The sequence below is a fragment of the Pteropus vampyrus genome, unplaced genomic scaffold (assembly GCF_000151845.1).
Source record: "Pteropus vampyrus isolate Shadow unplaced genomic scaffold, Pvam_2.0 Scaffold441, whole genome shotgun sequence".
NCBI lineage: Eukaryota > Metazoa > Chordata > Mammalia > Chiroptera > Pteropodidae > Pteropus > Pteropus vampyrus.
Window position 1 is genome coordinate 1104798 of NW_011889222.1, and position 24459 is coordinate 1129256.

General features: G+C 33.7%; 1 protein-coding gene across 1 annotated transcript in view; it reads right to left on the reverse strand.

Moving 5' to 3' along the window:
• Nucleotides 1-24459, reverse strand: part of CNTN1 (contactin 1) — a 293683-nt gene that overhangs the window by 55080 nt on the left and 214144 nt on the right. Inside the window, exons 16-17 of the mRNA XM_023524081.1 lie at nucleotides 14890-15048; nucleotides 5542-5691 (exon numbers count right to left, since the gene is read on the reverse strand). Coding sequence (XP_023379849.1) covers nucleotides 5542-5691; nucleotides 14890-15048 — 309 coding nt within the window. The remainder of the gene's footprint in view (nucleotides 1-5541; nucleotides 5692-14889; nucleotides 15049-24459) is intronic.

The window sequence follows — 24459 nt, forward strand, 5'->3', positions numbered from 1 at the left end:
AATCATCCTTTTGTCCCATGTATCCATGCAGTATACATTTACCCACCTGTTAGTCATTTAGTAGCCTCCTCAGTTATCAGACTGACTCCAGTGGCATGGCAGTGTTTGTGTTTAAGTAACCCTTATTTTATTTGATAAGGACCCCAAAGTACAAGGGCAGTAATGCTGGCAATTCAGAGATGCCTGAGAGAAGCCCTAGTGCTTGTTAGTATCCTCAGAAGGTCAATAGTAGCCTGTAGCTACGTCACAATGACTATGCCATTCACCTCACTTCATCTCATCATGTAGGCATTGTATTATCTTACATCATCACAAGCAGAAGGGTGAGTACAGTACAATAAAATATTTTGAGAGAGGAAGAGACCATATTCACATAACTTTTATTATAAGATATTGTTATAATTGTTCTATTTTATTATTTGTTATTGTTTTTCATATCTTACTGTACCTTATTTATAAGTTAAACTTTATCATAGGTCTGTATGGAAAAAAAACAGTCTAAATAGGGTTTGGTACTTTCTGCAATTTCAGGCATCTGCACGGGGAGTCTTGGAAATTATCCACCACAAGGAAGGGGGGCTACTTACCTCTTTGGGCTTTGATGTTTATTTAACAATGTATAAATTGGCTTATGACAAATCTTAAATTATGAAAATTACAGAGTATATGGAGATAGGTCCTTGATTCAAAATATGTTAACTACTTAGTTCTTGTTCGTTATTGCTTTAACTTGTATAGTCTTTTTAAAATAAAGTTACCATGAATGCAACTTTTCACTTTAATTTACATTAAAATTTCATTGTGACTTAAAAAAAATTTAGCAAGAAATTCAAAATTTTTATGTAAATAATGTTCTAGAGTCTAGAAAACCAAAGGGATTGAAGTCTTACATCTGCTTTTTTTTTTTTTATCTCTTTAAATATACATTCTTTTTGAAGAGCTGCTAATAAAATCAGATTAAATCCATAACTTTTGTATACTCAAACGAGAGAACTTATTTTTAGACCTTATGGCCTCCTGGCTTGATGGTGCCACAGAGTGCTAACACTCCAACATATCTACCAGGTGAACATCCGTTCTGTTCTTAGTGGGTAAAAAAGATATGGAGTCCAAATAGTTCACAATATTAATGTCTTAGGGTCTTTTCAAGCTGAAATTGTAGGTTTGTTTCTTTATCTAGGCTTTGTCCTCAAACAGGAAATTTAAATTGGTAAAGCATAGTAAATTTGTTAACTGTTCAATTAAATGATAATCTGAAAATATATCATCTAGGGAAATGTTTGTATGGATAGAAAAGAAGGCTGCACACTGAAATAATCATAATGCATAGTAAGATTATTATGAAGAACTCAAATAAATTATGGATTGTTTAAAATAAGTAGAATGAACACTTCCTATTTTATTTCTCTTAGTATATTAAAAACAAAAGCATCTAATGCCTATGTTGACCTTGTTTTCAAACAAAACAAATTATATTTGATAATGAATTCTTCTAAATCATGATATGCAAGTACCACTGTTGCTTTGACAACTGCTTCTATTTTTATCATCTTCTATTAACATCTAATTGCCAGAATAATTGTCCTACCTTTCTTTTTTCTCCTTTTTCCTTCTACAAATAATTTTGAGCACCAATTATGAACACTGCACTGTGTTAAATACTGAAGATAATAATATGAATAAAATCTGATTCAGTTCCAAAGATGCTCTCTTTAATTTAGTAGAAATCAAGTATTCACAACTCATTTAAATTCAATGTTAAATATCCCCAATTTGTAAAAGTTTGTTGAATGAATGAATGAATGAATGAAAACCAGCTTAACAAAAGGCTCATCTAGAACTTAAAAATGATTTTTACATATCACACCTAATTGGATACTCAGATCAGCACTTTGAAATAAGTACAGTTGACCCTTGAACAACACGGGTTTGAACTGTGCAGGTACACTTATATGTAGAAATTTTTCATTTTGTAAACAGACAACATAAACTTTCAGTATGAATAAATATAGTACAGTACTACAAATGTATTTTCCTTGTGATTTGCTTAATAACAATTTCTTTTCCCTAGCTTACTTTATTCTAAGAGTACAGTATATAATAAATATTATATAAAAAATATGTGTTCATCAACCGTTTATGTTATCTGGTAGGCTATTAGTAGTTAAGTTCTGGAGGAGTCGAAAGTTACAGGCAGATTTTTGACTGTGCGGGGGCTGGTGCCTTTAACTCTCATGTCGTTCAAGGGTCAACATAGCCTCTTTTTTACAGAAAAGGCAGAAGGGTCCCAAAAGAAACTCTTTAAACAGTTCAGGTCACATTGCTTATGTGTAGAGAAGCTGCAACTTTAACTTAGGCCTCCTGATGGCTTAAAAATCTATACTCTGCTCTTTTAATCTGTTTCATTACTAAGTATAATAACTAACTTTAACATAATACCTTACTAGCTACAAAATATGTTATCGCCATCCCCCTTCTTTATCGATCATATCTAAAAAGGTTCAAAATACAACTAAATGAAGTAGCAGAATAGCTTCATTAGACAAGAAGTTAAAGCTTGATGTATAGTATGAGTGTTGATTCTGGTGTTATGTTTTTTTTTTTTTCTCTTTTCCTTCGAAGGTTGATCTGGTAAATAAATGCCAAAACAAGCCTGCATGTACCATTTTCAGATATCAACTCAAGAACTGCAGCTGCAGATTTATTAGCTATGGGGATGTGTCTTACGATAACACATTACTTTGAAGGAAGCTTTTGTTATCTCTTTCTTACAGTCAAAATTAAATAGGTTACAATGAATTGCAAACACATCTTCTAATTCTTCATTTGGGACCATCCTTTTATAATGCACTTGTCTGAATCCAAAGAATATACCCAACTGTTCACTGCAATCTTAACATTAAGTAATTGGACAGATAAGGGCATGTGCTGCATTAGATAATGTCATGTCTTTCAATCAGCATAATGAAGCAGGAGAAACCTTTCCATCAAATGAGAACCAGCCTTTATCCCACATGACATATGCTGGCATCTCTTAAAGAGTTGTTGTAATGGTACATGATAAGACAAACATCCTCCTGTTTTAGAAAGTATTTTTATTTTCTTGTAAGAATAAAAAATGTAAATGTCCAATTTTAGGCACATTTAATATTTTAAAGCAAGATAACAAAATAATTAAAGAAAAAGACTGTTGAAAATATATTAAGTATATAAAATTATTTCCTGAAGATGATTAAGAATTATATGAAATTATACGATCCTCTATTACGCTTGTAAAAATGGATGTTTCTATTGCCAAATGAGGTGATCAATTACAGTGTAGACAATATTTTCTTAAAAGCATATTTAAGTTTAAAATGAGCATTAATCTCATAATAAATGTTATTCAGCAAATATGCACTAGACAGTCTTACTTTCTTTGCATGTTTTTAATTATAAAAAATAATCTCATAAGATAATTTCCATTTAGAGATGAGAAAACTGAAGCTCAGAGAAGTTAAGTAATGTGCCCCTAATCACAGAATTATTAAATGATGGTACCAGGATTCTCCTGAAGGATTAGTGTCCTGGGGCTTCAATATAGTACACTGCCCTCCCAGAAAGTAGAGCAAAGCTTTTAGAACTAGAAAAACCTGAATTAGAAAAATCTGGATTTCAATCCCAGCTCTACTTCACATTTGCTAGGTGTAACCTTAACTTTACAATTAGGAATAATAATACCAATTTAATAAAGTTATTGTGGGAATTAAGTGGAGCCATGAAAGTAGAGAGCTCAGCACTGTGTCTGATAACATAACACATGCATAAATGATGGTAGCCATAAAAATTGATTAATAAAATATTCTAAAATATTTTCTTATTAAATATTAACGAATATGTTATAGGATATAGGATTGATTTTTTTCAACAATGGAAAGAAATGAAGCATCTCATTATATCATTATAGAGCTGTATCTTACATTCTGAATAAGACTGTTAACACTTCATAGGTTTGTTTGTTTGGCTCTGAAGACTTTTAAGGAAGTTATTTTCTAAGCTCACGAAAGGGATAATTAATTCCTTAACAAAATACCATCTGAGCAAACTTAAAGTAAGAGTGATGCTTTAAAAAGCTAATGCAAGCAGATATGCTAAAACAACAATGACGAAATAGCAGTTAAGTCATCTAATTTTGTAGTTAAGGATGAAATCTAATCTTCTGCTACAACATTAATAAAGACTTGTACAAATGGATGTGTTTTTATGAGTCCTGCTTGAGGAAACTTCTTTAAGAGAGAAGCACAATAAATAGCAGAATTATCAGACACATCAGATTCTGAATTTGGAATCTTGCAAGTAGTTATATTAATTTAGGTAAATTATTTAGTGTCCCTGCGCCCACTGCCCATTAATGAACTTGAATAGTAATAGCTACTTCAAAATATTATTATGAGGATGAACTTAAATATGTTAAATACTCAGGCCAGATCAGCACGTTAGGGTTTCTTTTCTTCCTTTATTACAGAATCATTTTTATTTGGTAAATTACATGAAGTTACATGAAACTTTAAGAGTTAGTTTACTGATGACAGTCCTGTAAATAACTTGGATCTAAAAACTAAAGACCTTAGAATTCAAAATTTTATTTAGAAGTTTGGCCAAGGAATTGAGGTAGCTAAAAATGTGAATAAACTATATTAAGATATCATAGAAGAATTTTAATGGCAGTCTGTCATCCATTTAAAAATCTTCTCCCCAAATAAAGCACTAAGTTTGGCAAGGCATACTAAAAATAAACTCAGAATGCCTACAAAATATTTTCTTTTTCATAGACAGGGAATAATAAAAAGAGCTATTATTAGAATTGGAACAATATTTTTGCTTAGTAATGCAGGGGAAATAAAAATAGAGTGGAGTACTTCTTTTACTGAAGGCAATTTAAATGGAGTTAGTACTTAGCTTAAAAAAACGTGACCCTAAATTGGAAGAACAGCCAAAGTTGAGCTGTGATTTAAAAAAAACAACAACCATATTTAGAGCGACACCTAATAAAGGACACATTTCAGCTATTTCCCAGAGATGCTATGACTCGCCAAATGGTATATATCTGAGAAGTTCTCACCACATTCTCTCCAAGCCTTGCTCAACCTACCCTCCATGCCCATACTCTCCATCCACGTGGACAGTTATAAATGTCCTTGAGAGACACGCAAAATTGTGAACCTTCTCAATCATGGAACCTGCTTAATCGAGAGTCTTTCTGGGTAATGTTTATATTCTAAATACCAACTTCATGTAAGTGGTCATATGCAGTGCTTTCTATTTACCTCTTCCCCTACATTAATGATCTAAAAATATTCTCTGACTTCATATTTCCTTTCTTTGCTTTTTGACTGTCTTGACATAAAATACACACACCTGTGTGCAATACATATGTACACACAGTGTTTAGATGAATCACTTACCTCAGACCATCATTTATTTCCAAATACATTCAATTATATGTTAAAGTGGCACTGTATTTATAAGCCTTCTAAATTTTAAAAAGTTTCTTCTACGTACCGGCACCATCTGTCTTGATCTTGTTTGATGGTATACTGGGCTCTCCTATTCCCAATGTATTGGTTGCTACCACACGAAACTCATATTCCATCCATGGTATTAAATCTACTGCTCTTGCTGCTTCCATATTTCCTTCAATAATTGGGGGATCTAAATAAAATGAACATTAAATAGAGAATATTATTTAAGTGACATCACTTTTATAATACCCCACTTTTATTTTACTACTTTGAGTTGAAATTTAAAAAAAAAGAAAACTGGGAATGACAAAATGTTAAGTTCCAGGGAGTAAGAGGAGAGGTTCATTAATAAATAACCAACTAGAAAGAGTGATATGCATATGAATCATCAATTTAGTAAGTCTCCTATGGGAAGAAAAGTTCCCAAGTCATGCCTAAGCTGCTAGTTCATAGGCTGCACCTTGAATAGCAAAGAGCTGTATTATTAAGGTAGAATTCAGGAAGATTTCCTGAGGCAAGGCTACAAACTGGAACAGTTAAAAATTATATAGAATGCCACCGATGTAGTGTATGAGTATTCAATGATTTATTACTAGGGGACTTACATGTTCATGCCCCTTTCTAATTAGTTTTGTAGATTTATACTCAGATCATTTAGGGCAGTGATAATAAGTGTTATAATAATTCATTAAGATTTATTAAGTACCTCTCAGAATTCATGCTGCTAAATACTAGATACTAATGGGAAGATTATAAATTATGAGTAGGATATGGTCTGAGATTACTTATTTGATATGATTAAAACATACAACCGGGGCAGGACTATACATTATTTTAAGCTCCTTTAAAATATTTCCACATGTGTTTTTAATAAATAACCTCCATATATGTAATATGTGTAAATACCTGTATACTACTTATTTGGAAAATTTATTCCTTTAGGACTAATTATCTTATTAGTAAAGGAATTTTTATCTGGCAATGAATACCATAAACATGTAGCTTTTTAAAATGTTGTACCCATCTCCACAGTAAAAGCTAAGCATCCCAGTGTACAGTTTCTACTTTTGGACAAATTTCTTTAAGGCTCAAACTAACTCATGCCTTACTCTGATATGATTTTAACCCTCCCGGACACTATTTTGCCATCTATTCCCTTCTTTTAATACGCACTTGATCTATATATTTGACATATACCTTTTACTTTATGATGAAAAGTTTGTCCTTGCCTTCCCCTCTGTTTTGATTCTGCCTCTTTATCTCCTATCTCCACTACTCTTCTTCGCAACACATCAGAATTTATCTTAGCTCATATGCATAGGGACTTCTTTTAGATAATTGCAAGAGAAAGGTGAAATTTTGGTTTCTGAAGGGCTTTTCACAGAGAAAAGGCCTGCGCCTAATTTATATAAGTATGACTCAGCTTATTGCTTATTATGCACGTGTGGCAGGATGCCACTATTGTTCTGTGACATATGTGGAGCCCATGCAGTCGCCTAGTGCAGAAGCATGCACTCTTGTCAATAAGGTTGGTGCCTGCCTTTTGTTCTCCTCATGCATTCTTTCAACTGGGCATCTCACCACCGAAACCTTCCCTTCTTGGTTAGCTCGGTGCTGACACTGCTAAATAGATATATCTATGTTCAAATCATCAGAATCTGTGAATGTGATCTTATACGAATAAAGGGTCTTGTAGACCCTTTTAAGACTGGGATTAAGTTAAGGATCTTGGGATAAGATCATCCTGGATTATATAGGTGGGTCCTAAATCTAAGGACAAGTGTCTTTATAAGAGAAATACAAAGGAAAGACATACATTGATGAGGATACAATGTTGACTGGGGAGGTAGAAACTGAAGTGATGCGGCCACAAGCCAAGGAACATTTGGAGCCACTGAAAGCTGAAAGAGGCAAGGAATGGGGTTGTTCCCTACTGCCCTTAGAGGGTGTGCAGCCCTGTCAACCTTTGATTTTGAACTTCTAGCCTCCAGAACTGTGAGAGAGTAGTTTTCTGTTGTTTTCTGCCAACAAGATTGTAATAATTTGTTATGGCAGTTCTAGGAAACTAATACAGAGGTTTAGAGGCAGAAGCAGTTGGAAGTATTAGACAGTTTGTGATTTTATGAGTTTGGGGAGTCCAAGTGAAAAAATGTGGTAGAAGTCTCAAGAGAAAAAATGTGGTAAAAGTCTCAAGGAGGTAGTCTGATCCTCTCCCCCATTTGCTATGCTGTAAAACCTCAGCACCATTTAAATGTCTAAAGAATGGAAATGTTGGGACCATTTCAAAGGGTCCCTCTTGGCAAGGGCACAATGTTCTCATGATGGTCAAGGTTACACTGGGGCTTTTCCAATCAATTGGACAGTCAACAGGTATGGGCAGGTGTAGGCTGGGTCAGAACAGGAAGAGCAAGATAGATGTGCAGTGGAGACTGAAGCTGCTAGACTGATTCTGAGCACATGCGAAAATCCAATATGAAAATAGCCCCAAACAAATGGAAGATCAGGGATATGTTCGAAGAGTAGAGAGTCATTCTTGACCACAAAAAATAATTGGAGGAATGATAAATAGCAAAGAAGTAAACATAAACTGGGGTCGTTTTGTGGTAGGCTTTGTTACAGATAAGAATTAGGGCTTTTGACTTTAATGACTGAGAGGAAGAAGCAAAAAGCCTTGGAGTTAACACCTTGAGAAGATAGACTCATGTGGGAAACCCTGGGCTCAGTAATGCAAATGACTTTCAACAGGGGAAACAGGAAGTGGATATTAGGAAGATGGAATTCTAGAATGTACCTTCTAAATAATTTAGAAAGTTTGATAGTTATAAATTAAGAATAATATTCTGTAACAGGATTGCTAAAGGTTTGAAAACTGCTTTTTTAAAGAACAAAATCAATTACAATCATTCTTGTTAATGTACATTAATATCAGTACTTATAGGAATATAAATATGTAAAACAAACATGGTTTTGGGACGTATAATATCCCCTCCATAAAACTATCTATGTAAGAAGTAAGGATAACTGATTAAAAAAAATGACTAACATCTATCAATTTAGAAAAATGTATCTAGAATTCAAAGTAGCTCTTCTGTCTATCCTGGTTTCTTTCCTTCAAATTCAGGCAGTACTTTCGACCCACATCACAAAAGAGTAAGATTTAAAAACTTGCTTTTCCTCTAGTGTATTTCCAGCTCCAATCATGAGGTAGGCAGCTCATATAATCAGCACAGCTGGAGTCTCAAGATCTGGAATACCTAGCTAGCATGATGTTTTGCAAATAGAACTACTTAGTAACTATTTATAAAGAATATGACTAAAATATAAATACAAAAGTTGACTTAGAGTAGACAATGTCTCCGCTCAAGAAAAGCAGCCTTGTGTATAGCAATTGCTTTATTGTCTCCTCCCTGAATCATGTAGACTACTGGTAAAAGAGGAGGGCTCTCCACCTTTCTCATGCCACAAAATAGCCAATGCTCTATAACTCTTATTCCGGTATGCCACCCATAAATTATCCCCCTTTGCCTAAAGCAGAAGATAGACCCCCTCCCCCATCTACATCCTCTTAAGCTCTTTCCTACTCTCTTTAATTGTGAAATAATTCTTGCTGATTTCTCTCCTCCATTGCTACTGTGTTTTGTCTCTAGCACATAATTGTCTGTTTTATTCTCAGCCCTAAATGTCCCTATAAATGTACCTCAAGCAATCCTCTCTGACCCCCTTCAGCCCTGGTAGGAACAATTGGATACATTTTCTTTTTCCAACAGCACCCACACAGACAGGTTGGGAGCAGAGGTCAGGTTTTCTTTGGAAACAGATTCTTGCCCCACGCCAAATGTAAGAGGTCAGGAGCAGAGACTTTGTGTTCCTCTCTTCAGCTAAGTTCCTTGAAACCTGTTTGTTATTCCTGGAGTCAGAAAGAGAGGACAGTACTTTGCACAATAAAGGCAAGTAGTAGGAATCAGGAGTAGAGTTTCAAGTTCCTGATTTTTTACTGGGTTAGTTCTGAGTCAGGCAACATTTCACAGATAATTTTAGTATTCAAAAATCAGATCTTAATTCTGTAATGCCTATCACAGGTTTCTCTCTATAAAAGACTGAAATATTGTCTATTAATCTGATAGGTATTTAAATCTTGGTTCTACTTCTGAGTGTAAATTTCAAGCAAAGAGACATAGAACAGAAGACAGACTCCTTACTTTAATTCTCAGGTCAAAAGACCACTTTGAAAATGTCTTATTTTAGTAACCAGCCTTGAGCAGTAATCCGTTGATCTAATTGTAAATACTTTTAATATAGGGAGGAGGCAAGAGAATTAAAATGTTAATCAAGCCACAATCAGAGACTAAAATATGCTGATCGCCCTGCAGCCAGGCCAGGAGGATACCTTCAGAACAAAGGAAGATTTCTGCTTAATTACTAACAACCCATTCTCCTCACTTGTGAAGGAGAAACAGGAACCAAGAGTCATTCCTTATGGCTAAAACCTTGGGGAATCTATGGATTAAAGGCTAGGAACTGCCTGCAGGCCTTTCACTCTACATACCTTTTCACACTAGGTATTCTTCCCCTTCCTCACTGTATGTCCATATCAAAGGAAATGGGAGCTAAAGAATGACATATAAACTGAATACCCTGAACACTCAGGAACTCTCTCAGTGTCTTTACTCTGTGTCTCTAACTGTCCCTCTCACTCTGCCTCTGAGAAGAGACCACACTCTGTCTGGGGAGTGTTGCCCCTTTTCTAATAAACTTTCCTTTTGACTCCAACTTTGGTGTGTGTGTTGAATTTTTTCTACACTCTCCACCAAAGGACCCTCTTCTTTACTCGGTGCAGGGCTTGGTTTCCCCCAACCAACTCGGGGAAATGTACCCTGTCCTGCATCACCTTGAGTCCATAAGGCTCAGAATGAAAACTTTCTGACTATTCTTTGGAGGAAAAGAATAGCAAGCTTTATGAGTATCTTAAGGCTAATAATTCAGAGTTTGGGTTGCCCGGTAACCATGCCAACCATGCCGGACTTCAGCCATATCAACTAGTTAAGTGAGAAGCTTCAGAAACAGCCAGAATGACTTCCAGACTGAAAATCAGATTGTCTCAAGAATGACTCCAGGCAATGTAATCCTATCTGTTTCAGGTTCTTGGACATTGCCAAAGTGAGTCCTGATATTTTCTTAGAATTGCAATAGAATCAGAAACTTTAGGATCCACCATTCAATTCAAAACCCAAGCACTTGAGACTACCCAGAAAGAATAACCCTTTCAAACTTTCTAACTGTAAAAGCAGGTCTGTGTTTGAGAATGGAAATGGGCATTTAAAGGTGGTGCTGATACCACTGCTCAGTGTCATTTTTGAGGCTTTAGACCCAATCCATAGATCAAAGTGCCTGGCAGGACTCTGGAGGAAGCCATAGGTGTAGCAAAGAACCTTACAGCAAAAGAGAAGCAAATGGTGCTCTGGCTCCTTAGCCTTATCTAAGGAAAATTTGAACGTAGACTTTAAAAACCCATAAATTCATACTTAAAATAATAATAAAAAGTGAAGCTACAGAAAGACAAAAAAGAAAATAGTAAATTCTAAAAAGTAAATATCCCACAATGAGCCTAGTGGTTTTTTTTTTTTTTTAAACATCAATTTGACAAAGATTTAAAATGAAAATACTAAATACTAACTAAAGATATGGTAGGAAAGATATTCATATACTGGAGGTGGAAATAAAACCTGGTCTCTCTTTCTAGAGAGTAATTTGGTCATATAGTTTATAGGTGTAAGCCTTTATATGCAATAACTTAATTTACAAATGTCTATTCTAAGGAAATAAAGTTTAGAGAAGCATTTATTTGAAAAGATGTTAATTGCGGAAGATTTATAACAATTCTCGTCTTCCTCATTTAGAGCTATAAATACAAAAACACTCTTTTTATTTTTTTTATAGAAAACAAATCCAAGGTTCTCTCAATTGTTCCTCATAGCATGGTTTGCAGGCTTTTTTAATGTTCTGGCCAACATCTCCCTTACACACACTCAACATCACCATCACCAGCACCACCACCATCACCATCAACATTACCATCAAACAATATTCTATAATTTTTCTCTGAAAGTAGCAGTATAGAATCAAACACAGTATTCTTAATGTGACCTGAGCATCTTTTAGCATCCTGGGAATGGCTTCAAAATTTAGCTGTCCATCCTTTAAAAAGTCCAAGAGAAGTAATATTTACTGTAGATTATTTACAAGATATACAGTCTATTCTTTCATCCCATTATTCTAAATTTCATCTTTGAACTGCTGAAAGTTGATGTATTTGAAACATATCTATTGAAAACCTTAAATAATTACCTCCATAAAACTAAGTTTAATATTGTACCTTCCTTTTTAGTGGACACCACTACAAATAAAAACCACATGATTTTTATTTCTGCATTTGCTGTAAAAAGTATTTTTCATTTCCACTTAGGATACAGTCACCAAAAGAACTTTACTTACACAACTCACAAAAAGAACACACAAGATAATCTACAAAATATTCATTTTTCAGATCCCATCAGAAAGCTGAGCTTGAGAAGAGATCTAATGAACTAAAGTCACTATTGGCAGAGCAAAGGGGAGGGTAGGAAGTAGTCATAGATATTCATAAGAAGAAAACTTTTTAACTTTTCACAAATATTTAAAGACGAAGTGTAGGCAAGCATGGCTGCTTTGAATCCTGGGAGCCTTCAAATTAAGGAGAATCAGTACTCATTGGCCAGTTCTTTTTGCAGGCCTTCACCAAGTGTACTCAAGAAAATTTGGGGGCAAGACAACAGAGCCCAGAGAGACTTCTCTCTGAAGCTGATACACCTCACATCTGCTTAAGTCTAAAAGCAGAGCAGGAAAACTGACCCCACCTGCACTGTGGGCCTTACACTGAATATGAGTATGTAGCCATCAGTGGCTGGGTGATTGGCAGGAGAGCTGAGAGAGATCTGCCTCTTCTGTGAGGGGCAGGTGCTTTGGGTCTGGCAAGGGGTAAGGGGAAGGTGAGAGAACTGAGATAAACCCCTCAGACCCTCTGGGTTTTAGATTGATGATCATAAAACAGCTGCCTGGACAGAAGCAGAGGAACTGAAATAATCCTCCTTAAAGTCTAAGCTAGAAGAGCCAGCTGAAGTCTGATGGTAAGGTTGGAAAACCTCCAGACACTCAGATATGAGAAAAGGTTCCGATCCTATACTTAAATCTCTTGAAGCCTGTACTGATCTGAATTTAACAGCAAAGCTCAGATCATCTCAATTAAGATTAGATTGACTCAGTCCCTGAAAGAATGACATATATTTTCCTGGGCATAAATAATATATACTTCAGCCTCTATTGTCCTTTTACATATAATGTTTGGAAATTAATAAAAGAAATTATCAGGCACACGAGAAAAACAAAGAAATGTGATCAATTATCAAGAAAGGGGAAAAAAATAATCAATAGAGGCAGACTTAAAGATGGCCTAAATATTGAATGATCAGGCAGAGACTTTAGAACAACTATTATAAATATGTAAAAATGTCATGTTGGAAAAGTGCACAACAAATTATAGAGTGCAATAATTTCAGCAGAAGATTATAGGGTTTGTAACAAATACAGATGTAACATGTATATCAATATATATATATAGAACATAAAAGGGGTAAAATGGAATAGAGCTACCTAGGAGCAACATTTTTGTATCTCACTGATGTTAATTTATTAAAAATATAAAGTCTATTTTGATAAGTTTAGTCATACCAGGTAAGCCCTAGAGTAAGCATTAAGTATATCTATAGCTATATATCTCTATCTCTATCTACCTATAGTGAATATCATTAATATTAAAACGTTACACTATAAAATACTTAATGCAAAAGAAGCAGTAAAGAAGGAATGAGTAATAAAAACAAGTGAAACATTTGGAAAGTAAATATAAATCCAACTATATCAATAACAATATAGATATTAATGGATTAAAGAATCCAGTCAGAAGGTAGAGACTGTCAGACTATATAAAAAAAAACAAGATCCAGCTACATGCTGTCAACAGAAAACATATTTTAGATTTAAAAATACAAATAGGTTGACAGAAAAAAAATGTAACATGCAAACAGGAACCATGAGAAAGTTGGGGTGGCTATGCTAATGTCAGAAGCACTCTCTTCAAAATGCTACTCCCATCTACCATTCTATAAGAAATCCATCATTGATCAAAATGTTGTTATGACTATATATTTATAGGTAATACATACACTGAGAAGCATAAAGTAATACAAATGTTTTATCTATTTTTAATTAATTTGAACTTGCTACTTTTATGTGGAGGATCACTTAATACTAAAATATATCCTAAACCTTTGTAACAGGTTTCAAGTGTATATTTGGTTTATTTCCCATGATAGGAGAAAATTATTAAAGTATATCTAAATTAAAACTTCTCCATGAGCAATACAAAAAAAAATTTTTATTACATTAAAATAAAACTAAAATGAGAGCAGGTTTGGGATATATTTGTATGAATTCTTTTTTCAGTTTTTAAAAAGAAGAAACATTTTATTCATTAATTTTTTTTTCTTCCCTCTGGTGAAACTGAACTCATATTTCTATGTCTCTTCTTAATTTATCCAAAAGAATTCTGACAACTTCAAGTTTGTTTTAAAATATTGTCAACAATGACAAACATAAATATGTTACTTTATCAAAAGTACCCTCTATCTTCTTTGATGTTACAGGAGAAAATAAACTGATGTGTGATATGATAGGCTAGTCACAAGATATGACAATGGTAATAGTTATGGACAAAGAAAAGTTCTCACTCTTATTTATTTTTTCCTGATCAAATTTAAGGAAATCCTAATATAAGAAAAGAAAAAAATTGAGATCCATAACTTGTTTACAAATATGTTTTTAGGAAATCAAACCAGGCAAGATCATCCTCAGAATGCAAAGAACCATGGTAGTAAGATTTTGATGTTTAAGTTAATATTTTTAATCAATGTGGTGCTTTAAAAATGCAGAGTTATAGTACCTATATAATTGAAAAAAATAGGTCATAAATAATAAGCTATTGATGTCATTTGAAAAAAAGAAAAAAAAAAAGGAGTGAAAATATTCCCAATAACAAGAAAACCAGGAGGCCTCTCTGGCTTTCGCCTTATAAATTTAGACACACTGCTTTTTCTTCTCCAATAATAGCTTTAAAATGTTTAGTTTCCTTGAGGTTTTCTTCACTTCCAAAGCACTGGCATATTTCAAAAAAAAAAGTTTAAAAATAAAAAGCATTTCTAGGTACATGATAAAATTCTTAAAACATCCAGTTTTTTGTTTGAGGAAAGAATTTATTTAAAAATATGTACAGATTTACTGGACAGATAAAACTCACCAGTCTTTGCATCTTTCCAGTCATCGGAAAGAAGAGTCTTGGTCTGGATATTGTATTTAGATATAGGACTGTGATTGTCTGAACCTCGGCTCCAAGTAAGTGCCACAGAAGTGGCTCTAATGTCTTCTATTCGCAGACCACCTGGAGGGCCTGGAGGGCCTGGAATGGAAATATGGGTAAGAAATCAATGAATCCTAACTAGTGAATTAAGCATACATTCAAATACAAACATGTCCTTCTTGCAATTAATCTAAAGAACATTCAAACAATATAATCAGTGTTTCCATACTCCTTTTAAATATAAACTATAAGAAGTGATACTGTTATTATTTATGGTTTTCACGAAATGAAAGGAGATAAATGATGTCATTTAAAAATGACATTATTATTCAGGACACATATCATACTGTTTGACTCATAAGATGCAACTGGCATCAATGGGACCTAATACAGATTGCAGCATGTGAGCAAGCATTTTAATGAATGCTTGCTCCATTCATGAATCAGAGACAATAGCACAATTCAGTCAAGAAATGATAATAGTCAAATATTTCATTCTGCCTCCCCAAAATGGAACAAATACTTTTTGATAACTCTAAATGTTATAGGTAACTTATATTCTGTGAATAATGTTATATATCACTTTGGGTAATATATTTCATGTTAGTTATAGTAATAGGAATAAATAATATTGAAAGAAATATTTCTTTTATAAAATGTAGAAAACAATTGTAAACTCAGAGATATATGCCAGGATTGCTCTGAAAACATCAAATTATATAATGAAGCATCTTAAGACAGAAGAATTATTACTGCTGGACATAAAACAATGTTAAAATAGATTTTTATAGCTGATTTGTAACTCAGTACAAATATTATTAATTTATCCTCTAAACTGAGAGCATTGTGCTTGGTGGTAGATTTGAAAAGATACATGAGACATAACTTTTGGGTTTCTAGTAGCAATTTGTCTTGAAAAGGGTGAAATGAACCAGCAAACAAGTAACTATATTATAAAGTAGTAAATGCCATAATAATGATATACAAAATATTCATACTTTGACTCCCAATTTATTTTTAAAAAAGAGAAAAATATCCTTTCAGTGGTACAGTGGCATTCATCACTTACAATGCTAAAGAAGGGTGTCAATTATGAGAGAACTAGAAAAGATATTTCAGAAAATGGCAACACTTGGATTTTTTTGCATTGCAGAGGAGGTCATCCCCAATAGAATGAGGTATATTGAATATAATAATCAACAACTTTGGTAAAGTGGCACCTTTATGTTTTCACATTAAATAGAATAAGAAACAAGACATGTTCTTATATTTTAGCTAAAAATAAATACCTTCCTATTTATATATCAGATCAGATGCTTAGTCTACATAGTTTTTTTCTCCATATGGGCTTTGGTGTTTTGCAAAGGTATAGAAAACACCCTAAACATTCACCAATTTCTTTGTGATTGGTCTCAAAGAGGAAAACATATATGTAGATCATCATAAATACCACTAATATTAAGGTAACACAAGACGCACCCAATTGATAGTAGTAAATTTTATTATTTGAAAATATAGAACATATAATATTAGTAAACTTTTGTAAATGTAAAATCTGTAAATAGTGGATTTATACTTCCTGACATTAATTAAAAGTAACAATAACACACCATCTAAAATAAATGAAAACAGACACGTAAATTATAAAGAACACATTCTATGTTCAGAAAAAACATATTGCATTTTTCATATGTAGAAACCACATTGAAATACAGTGCAATTCTCAATCAGAGCCAAGCAGTTCATTATTTCACAAAAAAGCATCATCCCAAATCAATTACTGAGTGAAATATTTCAGAGTATTATCATTAACAATTGCAGATGAAAAATAAAAGAAATAATTTTTAAAAAGGGAAAGGCATGCATTCAGACAATTTTTCAGAGCATAAGAGTATGGCATTCAGAAAGTGTTAAAGGGAATTTAAGACAAAATTGCAATATAGGTTAGTCGAAAATCATTGAAGTATGAATCATTTTCCTGCTGCTGTTCTCTGAAATTCTTCAAATTTCAGAGTCAAATGAATTTCAGACTGTCAAATGAATAATATTTTCAAGGGTCAAATTAAAGTTGCATATTATTAGTGTATTTGTTGGGACACTATATTTATAATAATTTTATTGAGTCATTCATTCATTAAAGACCAACGTTGAACAAAACATTGTAATTATATTTTTCCATTTTTTCTCTAATGTATACCTGGCCTTAATAAATATTTGGTGAATATATAAATGAATTTATTACAATTGATCTTCAGACAGTACTATAAGCATAGTGGTCATCAATAATATAATGTCCAACCTCCCACTTGCCTTGAAATATTAAATCAACATAAGGAGGTTATGGACAACAAATGCAAAGGAATTGGTGGATATACTCAAAACCGAGATGTGGTAATACTACTTGGTTCATCTCATGTGAAGTAGTCTTTTCCATCTAGTAACAGATTATAAATATCACCCAGAAAATGTCTGAGAGAAAATATACTACTAAAGAGCAAGGATTTTAGAGTTAAAATAGACTTGACTTTATATTCTGTGCCCTAATTTATTTTGGGCAAGTTCCTTATATTTACTAAGCATTCATTTTCTCATCTGTAACATAAGAGTAATAAAAATTGACCAAATAGGATTGTTATTAGGATTGAAATAATATCTATAAAGAATGTAGTTTTCCAGTCCTGGTCCATAGATTGTCCTCAGTAAACTTTAGCTATAAACAATCTAGGAGTGGTACTATAGAGACCAACTTGAATAACCTGTGAGTTCAACCTCGGACCAGCCCTGCACCGTCTCCCAGAAGGAAGATTTTCAAATCAGTGTAGCTGATATTATTTGTTCATTTTTTTTCTGGTCAGAATGAAGAGAAAATATTGTGGTAAAAAATAAAACTATGCAGCCACTTGTCCCTCAGTACAAAGGAAGGCATTTAGGAATTGCCTACCCTTTTGATTCTTTCACCAATGAAATAAAGGCAATACATAATTCTGTCTCTAAGAATTCCTTTCTTTCTTCCTTTTTCTCTCACCCACTCCCTCTCTCTCTCCTTTTTGCCCCTCACTGTGCCAACACGCTCAAGAAATCTTTAAGGAGAGACATGAAGTCAGGGAATATGTAAGTGAATGGCCTAGTACATATAGTTTATTTCATTATTACTCTGCTGATATCTCTTTCAGTTTCTTAGGTGGTCTTCAGGCAGACAGCTAATGATTCCTAAGCACACAATTTATGCCAAATTTAAATTATGGAGAAACAGAAATTGGTCAGATAAAAAGAACTTTTGGATTTGACCTGCATTTTAAGTGTCATCAGGTGACAAATTATTTTCATCTTTCATTTTTTTTCTTTTATTTTTATCATGAAAGATCCATAGTAGGGGAGGAAGAAAAAACCAAATTTATATCTGATTATAGCCCTGGCAAAGGCTTTTCATCAATTCTTGTTACTATCATTAAATACTTAGGGAGTTGGAAAGAGAAGGAAATGAGGAGAAAAAAGAGATATGGGGGAGGGAATAACGAGTTACTTAAAGCGTGTTTTTGTTTTATGAATGCAATTTTATTGATACCACTTGCTTGTCATCACCACCCTCTGGAATTTCTAAAATGCATTTTATTAAGCTCATATATAATACCCATAACATAATGCTGCTATTTTCCTTTTCTGATTCTTCCAAATGTTGACAGATATCATTAAGAGTGAACATCACTAACTGGATTAGGCCTATCCAAGTGACCAAATTTCTTTTATAAAATTAATAGTACAAACTTTGATCTTGATTCTTTGTATCTCTTTTTTCCTATTGTTCGATTGCTACCTTTCTTAGAGCTAAACTTTCTGTCCTTCTTCAGGTAGAGGCTGCCACTATGGACTATTCTTCCTTTTCTATTTACATTACCCTCTCTCTTACAATTCTTGTTTTTCACTCATCATATTTTTTCCTTCTTGATTTAAATATTCCTCTCGGAGATTGCTAACTGAGAATGCTCTATAAAATCTCACCTATGGGAAATACTTAGTGGTTTATCAAGGTCCTTGTCTGTGGGTTCTTTAAAGTCGGGCAAAAGGAGTCTACAATTCCTGAAGCTTATTTTAATCACTTTTTTTTTTTTTTTTTTTAACCTAATGAAGGATTGTGAAAATAGCCAGAATGATCTCCTATCATCTGCAGTTCAATGAAGGGTCTCATTTCCACATCCATATTCTTTTTCCCTAAATATCTCTAGGCTTTCAACGTTTTCACTATTAAATCACTGACAACAGGCAAATAATGAGAACATTTGGTTATGCAATGTAGATCACACACATTTTAGAGTGTGTGATATCTTATGCCAATATCTATACATGTTACATAGGATGCTGAAGTCTAGAAGAGTTATTGGCAGAATCACACAGCTAGTCTGTGGCTGCATGCAGAGACTGGGTTTCCTGGCACAACCCACCCAAAAAGAGGAAAAACCCATTTGAAATTCAGATTGTGCAGTCCAAATGTGCCTGTCTGCCAAAGACATCCAAAGAAGCATCTGGACACTGACAAGTTTACACTGTTGTTTGTTCTCTTGGATTTGTTTGTATTTTTAAACTTGTGTGAATTCATAACAACATAAAATTTACATGATGTAAAATGTTAGTGGATCAAAAGAGGAAATTTCTATTGTATATTTTAATAAAAAATAAATAATATATTTTACTTCGTCTTTATTATATCAGAGTCATTTTTAATCTTTTATATTTCTTACCAGTAACCCTATGATGTTGGTGCTATTCTTTTCTCTATTTTACAGATGAGGAAACAGAGACATGGATAGATTAAATGACCATGGTCACCAAGCAAGTAAATGGCAAAGCTAGGGTTTGAGCCCAACCAATTTGCCATGAGATTAACTTTTCAGTAACTATAGAAAAAAATACTCATTAAAAAACAGCTGAGATAATATCACCCATTTATAAATTCATACTCAAGACATCCGAGTCTTTCCTGATCACAGTAAGGTATTTGTTATTCTTTCCTGAATTTTACTAGTGTTTTTAGCAGGGGTAGGGGTGGGAGGGGGGAAACTATGTATGAACGAAATACAGATGTGATTTCCACTCAGTTCTCATTCATATGTAATTAGAAGAAAAAAAATGAGAGAAGTACAATTATTTATTAATTCTGTCATTTCTTCTTTTAAGAATATACTAACAGTCAGTGAAGAAGAATTTAGACATATGAGGAAAAGCAGCCAGAAAAAAAAACTCAGAATGATTATTTACACAGCATAAATTCCCTGACCATATTATATCAATCAATAATTGAGGCTCATTTTCTGATAAATCGAATGTGACATAAGATTTGAAATTTGGACATCCAGAATTAAACAGGATGCATAGCAGCCTTGACTATCTCCCACACATCACTTGAGTTGGTACCAATCTTTAGGTAATAGTCCTAATGTAGTTTCTCCCTCTTAAACACTCACTAGCTTTCTAAACAAGAGTTAGAACTGGACACAAAAATCTTCTGGCCCTGTTGAGACTTCATCTCACATAGCATATATATTTAATATAAACCTTGATGTTAAGCCTGAAGGACATCCTGGTATTGTCATTCTCTTTCCACATGCCATTTCCCAGTCCATAAGTAAAAACAAAGCATCATATACAAATATGCTGTGATTCATTATTTATGTTTACTAAAATAGCAAATTTTAATAAACCAAATATTAAGGAAACAAAAAAAAAATCAGAACAAATTATCCTCTCTTTCAAAATAAAATAATCTTAAAATAACAATGCTGAAAAAAGAGTTATATTAGGGAATGTGGCTTCTTCTTTTCCCAAATATGTCAATTAAAGTTCCTTTATTACTACAGGCCTATTCTTTCTCTGATAATTGTTAAGACAATGGCTGAATTATAAGGTTATAAAACACAAATCGATGTTTTGTGGTATTATCAGTGTTAAAAGCTAAGATATATTCAGCTTTATACTAAGATAAAGCTGAACATTAAATATCTCTACTCTACCATTTAATAGGAGTATGGTAGTTTTTTAACCTCTAACATTGATTAAAGTGAATTTTGGTCCCAAATAGAAATGAAAATGAGGATAAAGGGAGATAATGAATCTGTATAATTCTAGTTGATATCGATGCAGTTTATCTAAATAGGTATATTCTCCCTTTCTTGGCATCAATCACACTTGTCTTGTGGTTTCCTTTCTAATTTTTATTCTTTCATTTCAAAACTATGTATCTACCTGGTCTTGGTGGTATACTTTCAATGATGCACTGTGTAAGATAATACCCACAATGATTCATGCACACATCTCAATGGTAATGTTTACAAATACATGAGATCTTCAAATTATTTTAAATAACTTATTAAAATGGCAATTGATCTGGCTCTCTAGTCTAAATCTTAAAATAAATCCTTCTGTGACAATAATTGAAACTAGAAAATAAAAAAAATTAAAAAGATGAAAATAATTAACAACTTGAGCCAGAGATATTTATTCCTTTAGATAACTGATAAATTATTTTAAAAAGAAAACTATTCATATAGTTCATATATAGAGGGGTGTGTGTGTGTGTGTGTGTGTGTGTGTGTGTGTGTATGTGTGTGTGTATCACATCCATATCCCTTAAAGCTTTCCTGAGTTCTTCCAACCACAGATGAGGTTACTAGACTTACTAAATGAGAAGTTCATATAATATCCCACACCTAAACATTTACCCATTTAAGAAGAGCAAAATTATTTCATGTGAAGAAACAAGAATTTTAAGCATGTCTACTTGACCAAAGGGGGAAAATGAAAGTATTTTCAAACAATAAAATTTCAGCAGTTCTAGAAAGAATTTTATGCACTTTAATTTTAATCCTTCACTTCTGCCCAAATCCTTCTAATAAAAGTAACAACCTTACTCAAAAAGAAAAGCTCTAAGAAGGCTGACAGTAGGAGTTAATAAAATTAAATATGCATGCATGCTTTTAATGGCTTTAGTCATCTTCACTTAAATCTTGCTATTGGGATGACAGTTTTCTACACATGCTATCTATTTTCACTTCCCAATCCCAGGAATCGTTCCAAATACCCTACAGAGCCATGGACAGTCTTCAGTTGTTGACTGCTGCTTTTCATCGTTTCTTGCCAAAGAATATGTATGGCACCAGGATACAAAATGTCACTGAAGTAATGCCCCTTAGCTTATTCCTAATTAAGATGACTCATTAGTGAATTTGACAACATTGTTTATCACCTGCTTGGATATTCTAGCAGCTCGTTCAGTAGCAATACTCCTATATCATAATTCACCAGTTCTTTATAATTTTTTTCAAATAATAAGCTAATTTCTAAGATATATAACTTCAAAGAAAAACAAAACATGAAACGCAAAAAAATTTACTGGGCCATTATATGATATACTGAGTTAGTTCACTAGGCATTTTTTAGATATTAGTGAAGCCGTATAATTATATTTTTAAAGATCTTTCTGCTCAAAGTATGTTTAGAAGTTTCAAAAGGGAATCAATCCTCTAAAAACTAGATTGGGGAGAGAACTGCAGAAGCTACAAGACTGAGTTAATTAGTAAGATTTAGTATAATATGTTGAAAAAAAAAAAGGCTTTCACACAAGTGGTGAGTGTCAACGATCACCAGGTTGGAGGCAGGCTCGCACAAACGGGGAGAAAAGGATCCACCATGTTTTTCTCTCCATCTTTTCTGTTTTTACCTGCAAGAGGAAAGATCAAGGCTGAAGGGAGACCGTGGATGCCCAGATAGGGGCAGGAAGCCATGTACTTTGGGGATTTGCCATGTTTCCTTGATAGGTAAATTGGAATAATGAACAAAGAAAAACATCTTAATGCTGGAGATGGGTGTTCAAAAGAGAGAAGGCTGAAGTGACAAACTTTGGCCTAATCAAACCCCTCTCCCTCAAAAATAGTGACCGACTTCCTAAAAAACAGGAGTTATATCTAGAAAAACTTATTTCTGCTGACAGTTTCTCCTCTAAAAGCCAAAACTCCTAGAGCTTTTGTAATTTCACTCCACACAGTACAAGTCTATATACTAAAACATAAGCTTATACCTTGAAGTCTTCTAAGTAAATCATAAGCACCGAGGATGAATTAAAGCAATGATCCTAAAAAGTTAATCAGTGGATGAGGCTGGGTGTCGTTGGGACCTGTGTCTTCAGTAATACTGTATTTATTTCTTTATGTCTAAATATACATCAATAGCAAAGAGGAAGGAAGTAAAGGAACATTTATAAAAAGTCACCATGGGCAATTGCGAACTGTAACTATTATTATTCTTTCACAAGTATGGAATCTGAGGCTTACAGTGATTAACTGACTAGTCAAAGACCACAGATTATTCAGTAAGTGAAGTAGGTTTCTAATCTATGTTTGTCTAATGTCAAAAGCCATATTTAATTCTAATTTCAATGCACCATGCAGATCTTTTAATGACTTTACGCATATATTAGTATAATTATACTATTGTAGAAAATCATGCAATTAACAAGATGATTGTCTACCTCTTTCACCTACCCATACTAAAGACAGTTTGATTATTAGAACTAGACCACTTATAACCACTAGTGTCTCCCAGGAGAAATAGTATCTAGAAAAACTTATTTCTGCTGACAGTTTGTAGTAAATTTAGCCCTTATGATCGATGGTCACAAAAATTGCTAATTCTAGATATATTCTCCCCCTCCCCCACTTTTGAATGAAGTTTTGGTAGTTTTTGCTATATTACCAGGTTGCTTATCTGCAACCTGAAGTGTAAAGTCTAGAGAGAGGGAGCTATGAATGGTCTCACAGGGAAGGGAGCCTCTCTAAACTGCTCCATAGTGGAAGCCATTTCTTGAGTTAATTATAGTAGCTATCAGCCTATGCAGGAACATATCAGACAGTGGTCCTCTAAGTTCTTTAAACCACAGACATCGGATGGATCTGACATATTCCTGTCAGTAACAGCCCCTTGCTCCTGGAGAAGTTCTCAGGAATGTGTGGAGGGGCTCCAGTGGCCTGTCGTTAAGAGCCACTAAGACTGTAAGGAGATGATGCTTGAAAGTGTGTTTTCCAGTGTGATTGACCCCAGACTAGTCTGTGATATCTGAGCAATCCCCACACACTAGGATGTCACAGATTATTTGCTACTAATATAATATTAAAAATTCATAATGTTATACATTATTTTTTAATAAAAATGAAGCAGATTCAAAGTTATCCCTGTAGTGAGCTAACTCTCACTCACTTGCATCCCAATGCACTTTCAAATAAGATGGTTGGAGCCTCCAGCAGTACCCTGGGAAATGCAAGTGAACTACAACCAACTTCCTCACCTCTTCTGGTGTCCACAGAATAACCATTACTGGTGCCCAACATTGGGCAATTAGAAATTAAGATAGTGTTTTACTTTTCCAGAAAAGAAAAAAAGAGCCTTTTGGATTTATGCTAAAATATGCATCCACTTATTGGGGCATTGTGCAGTTAAACATTATAATGAAAAAATGCTGAGGCA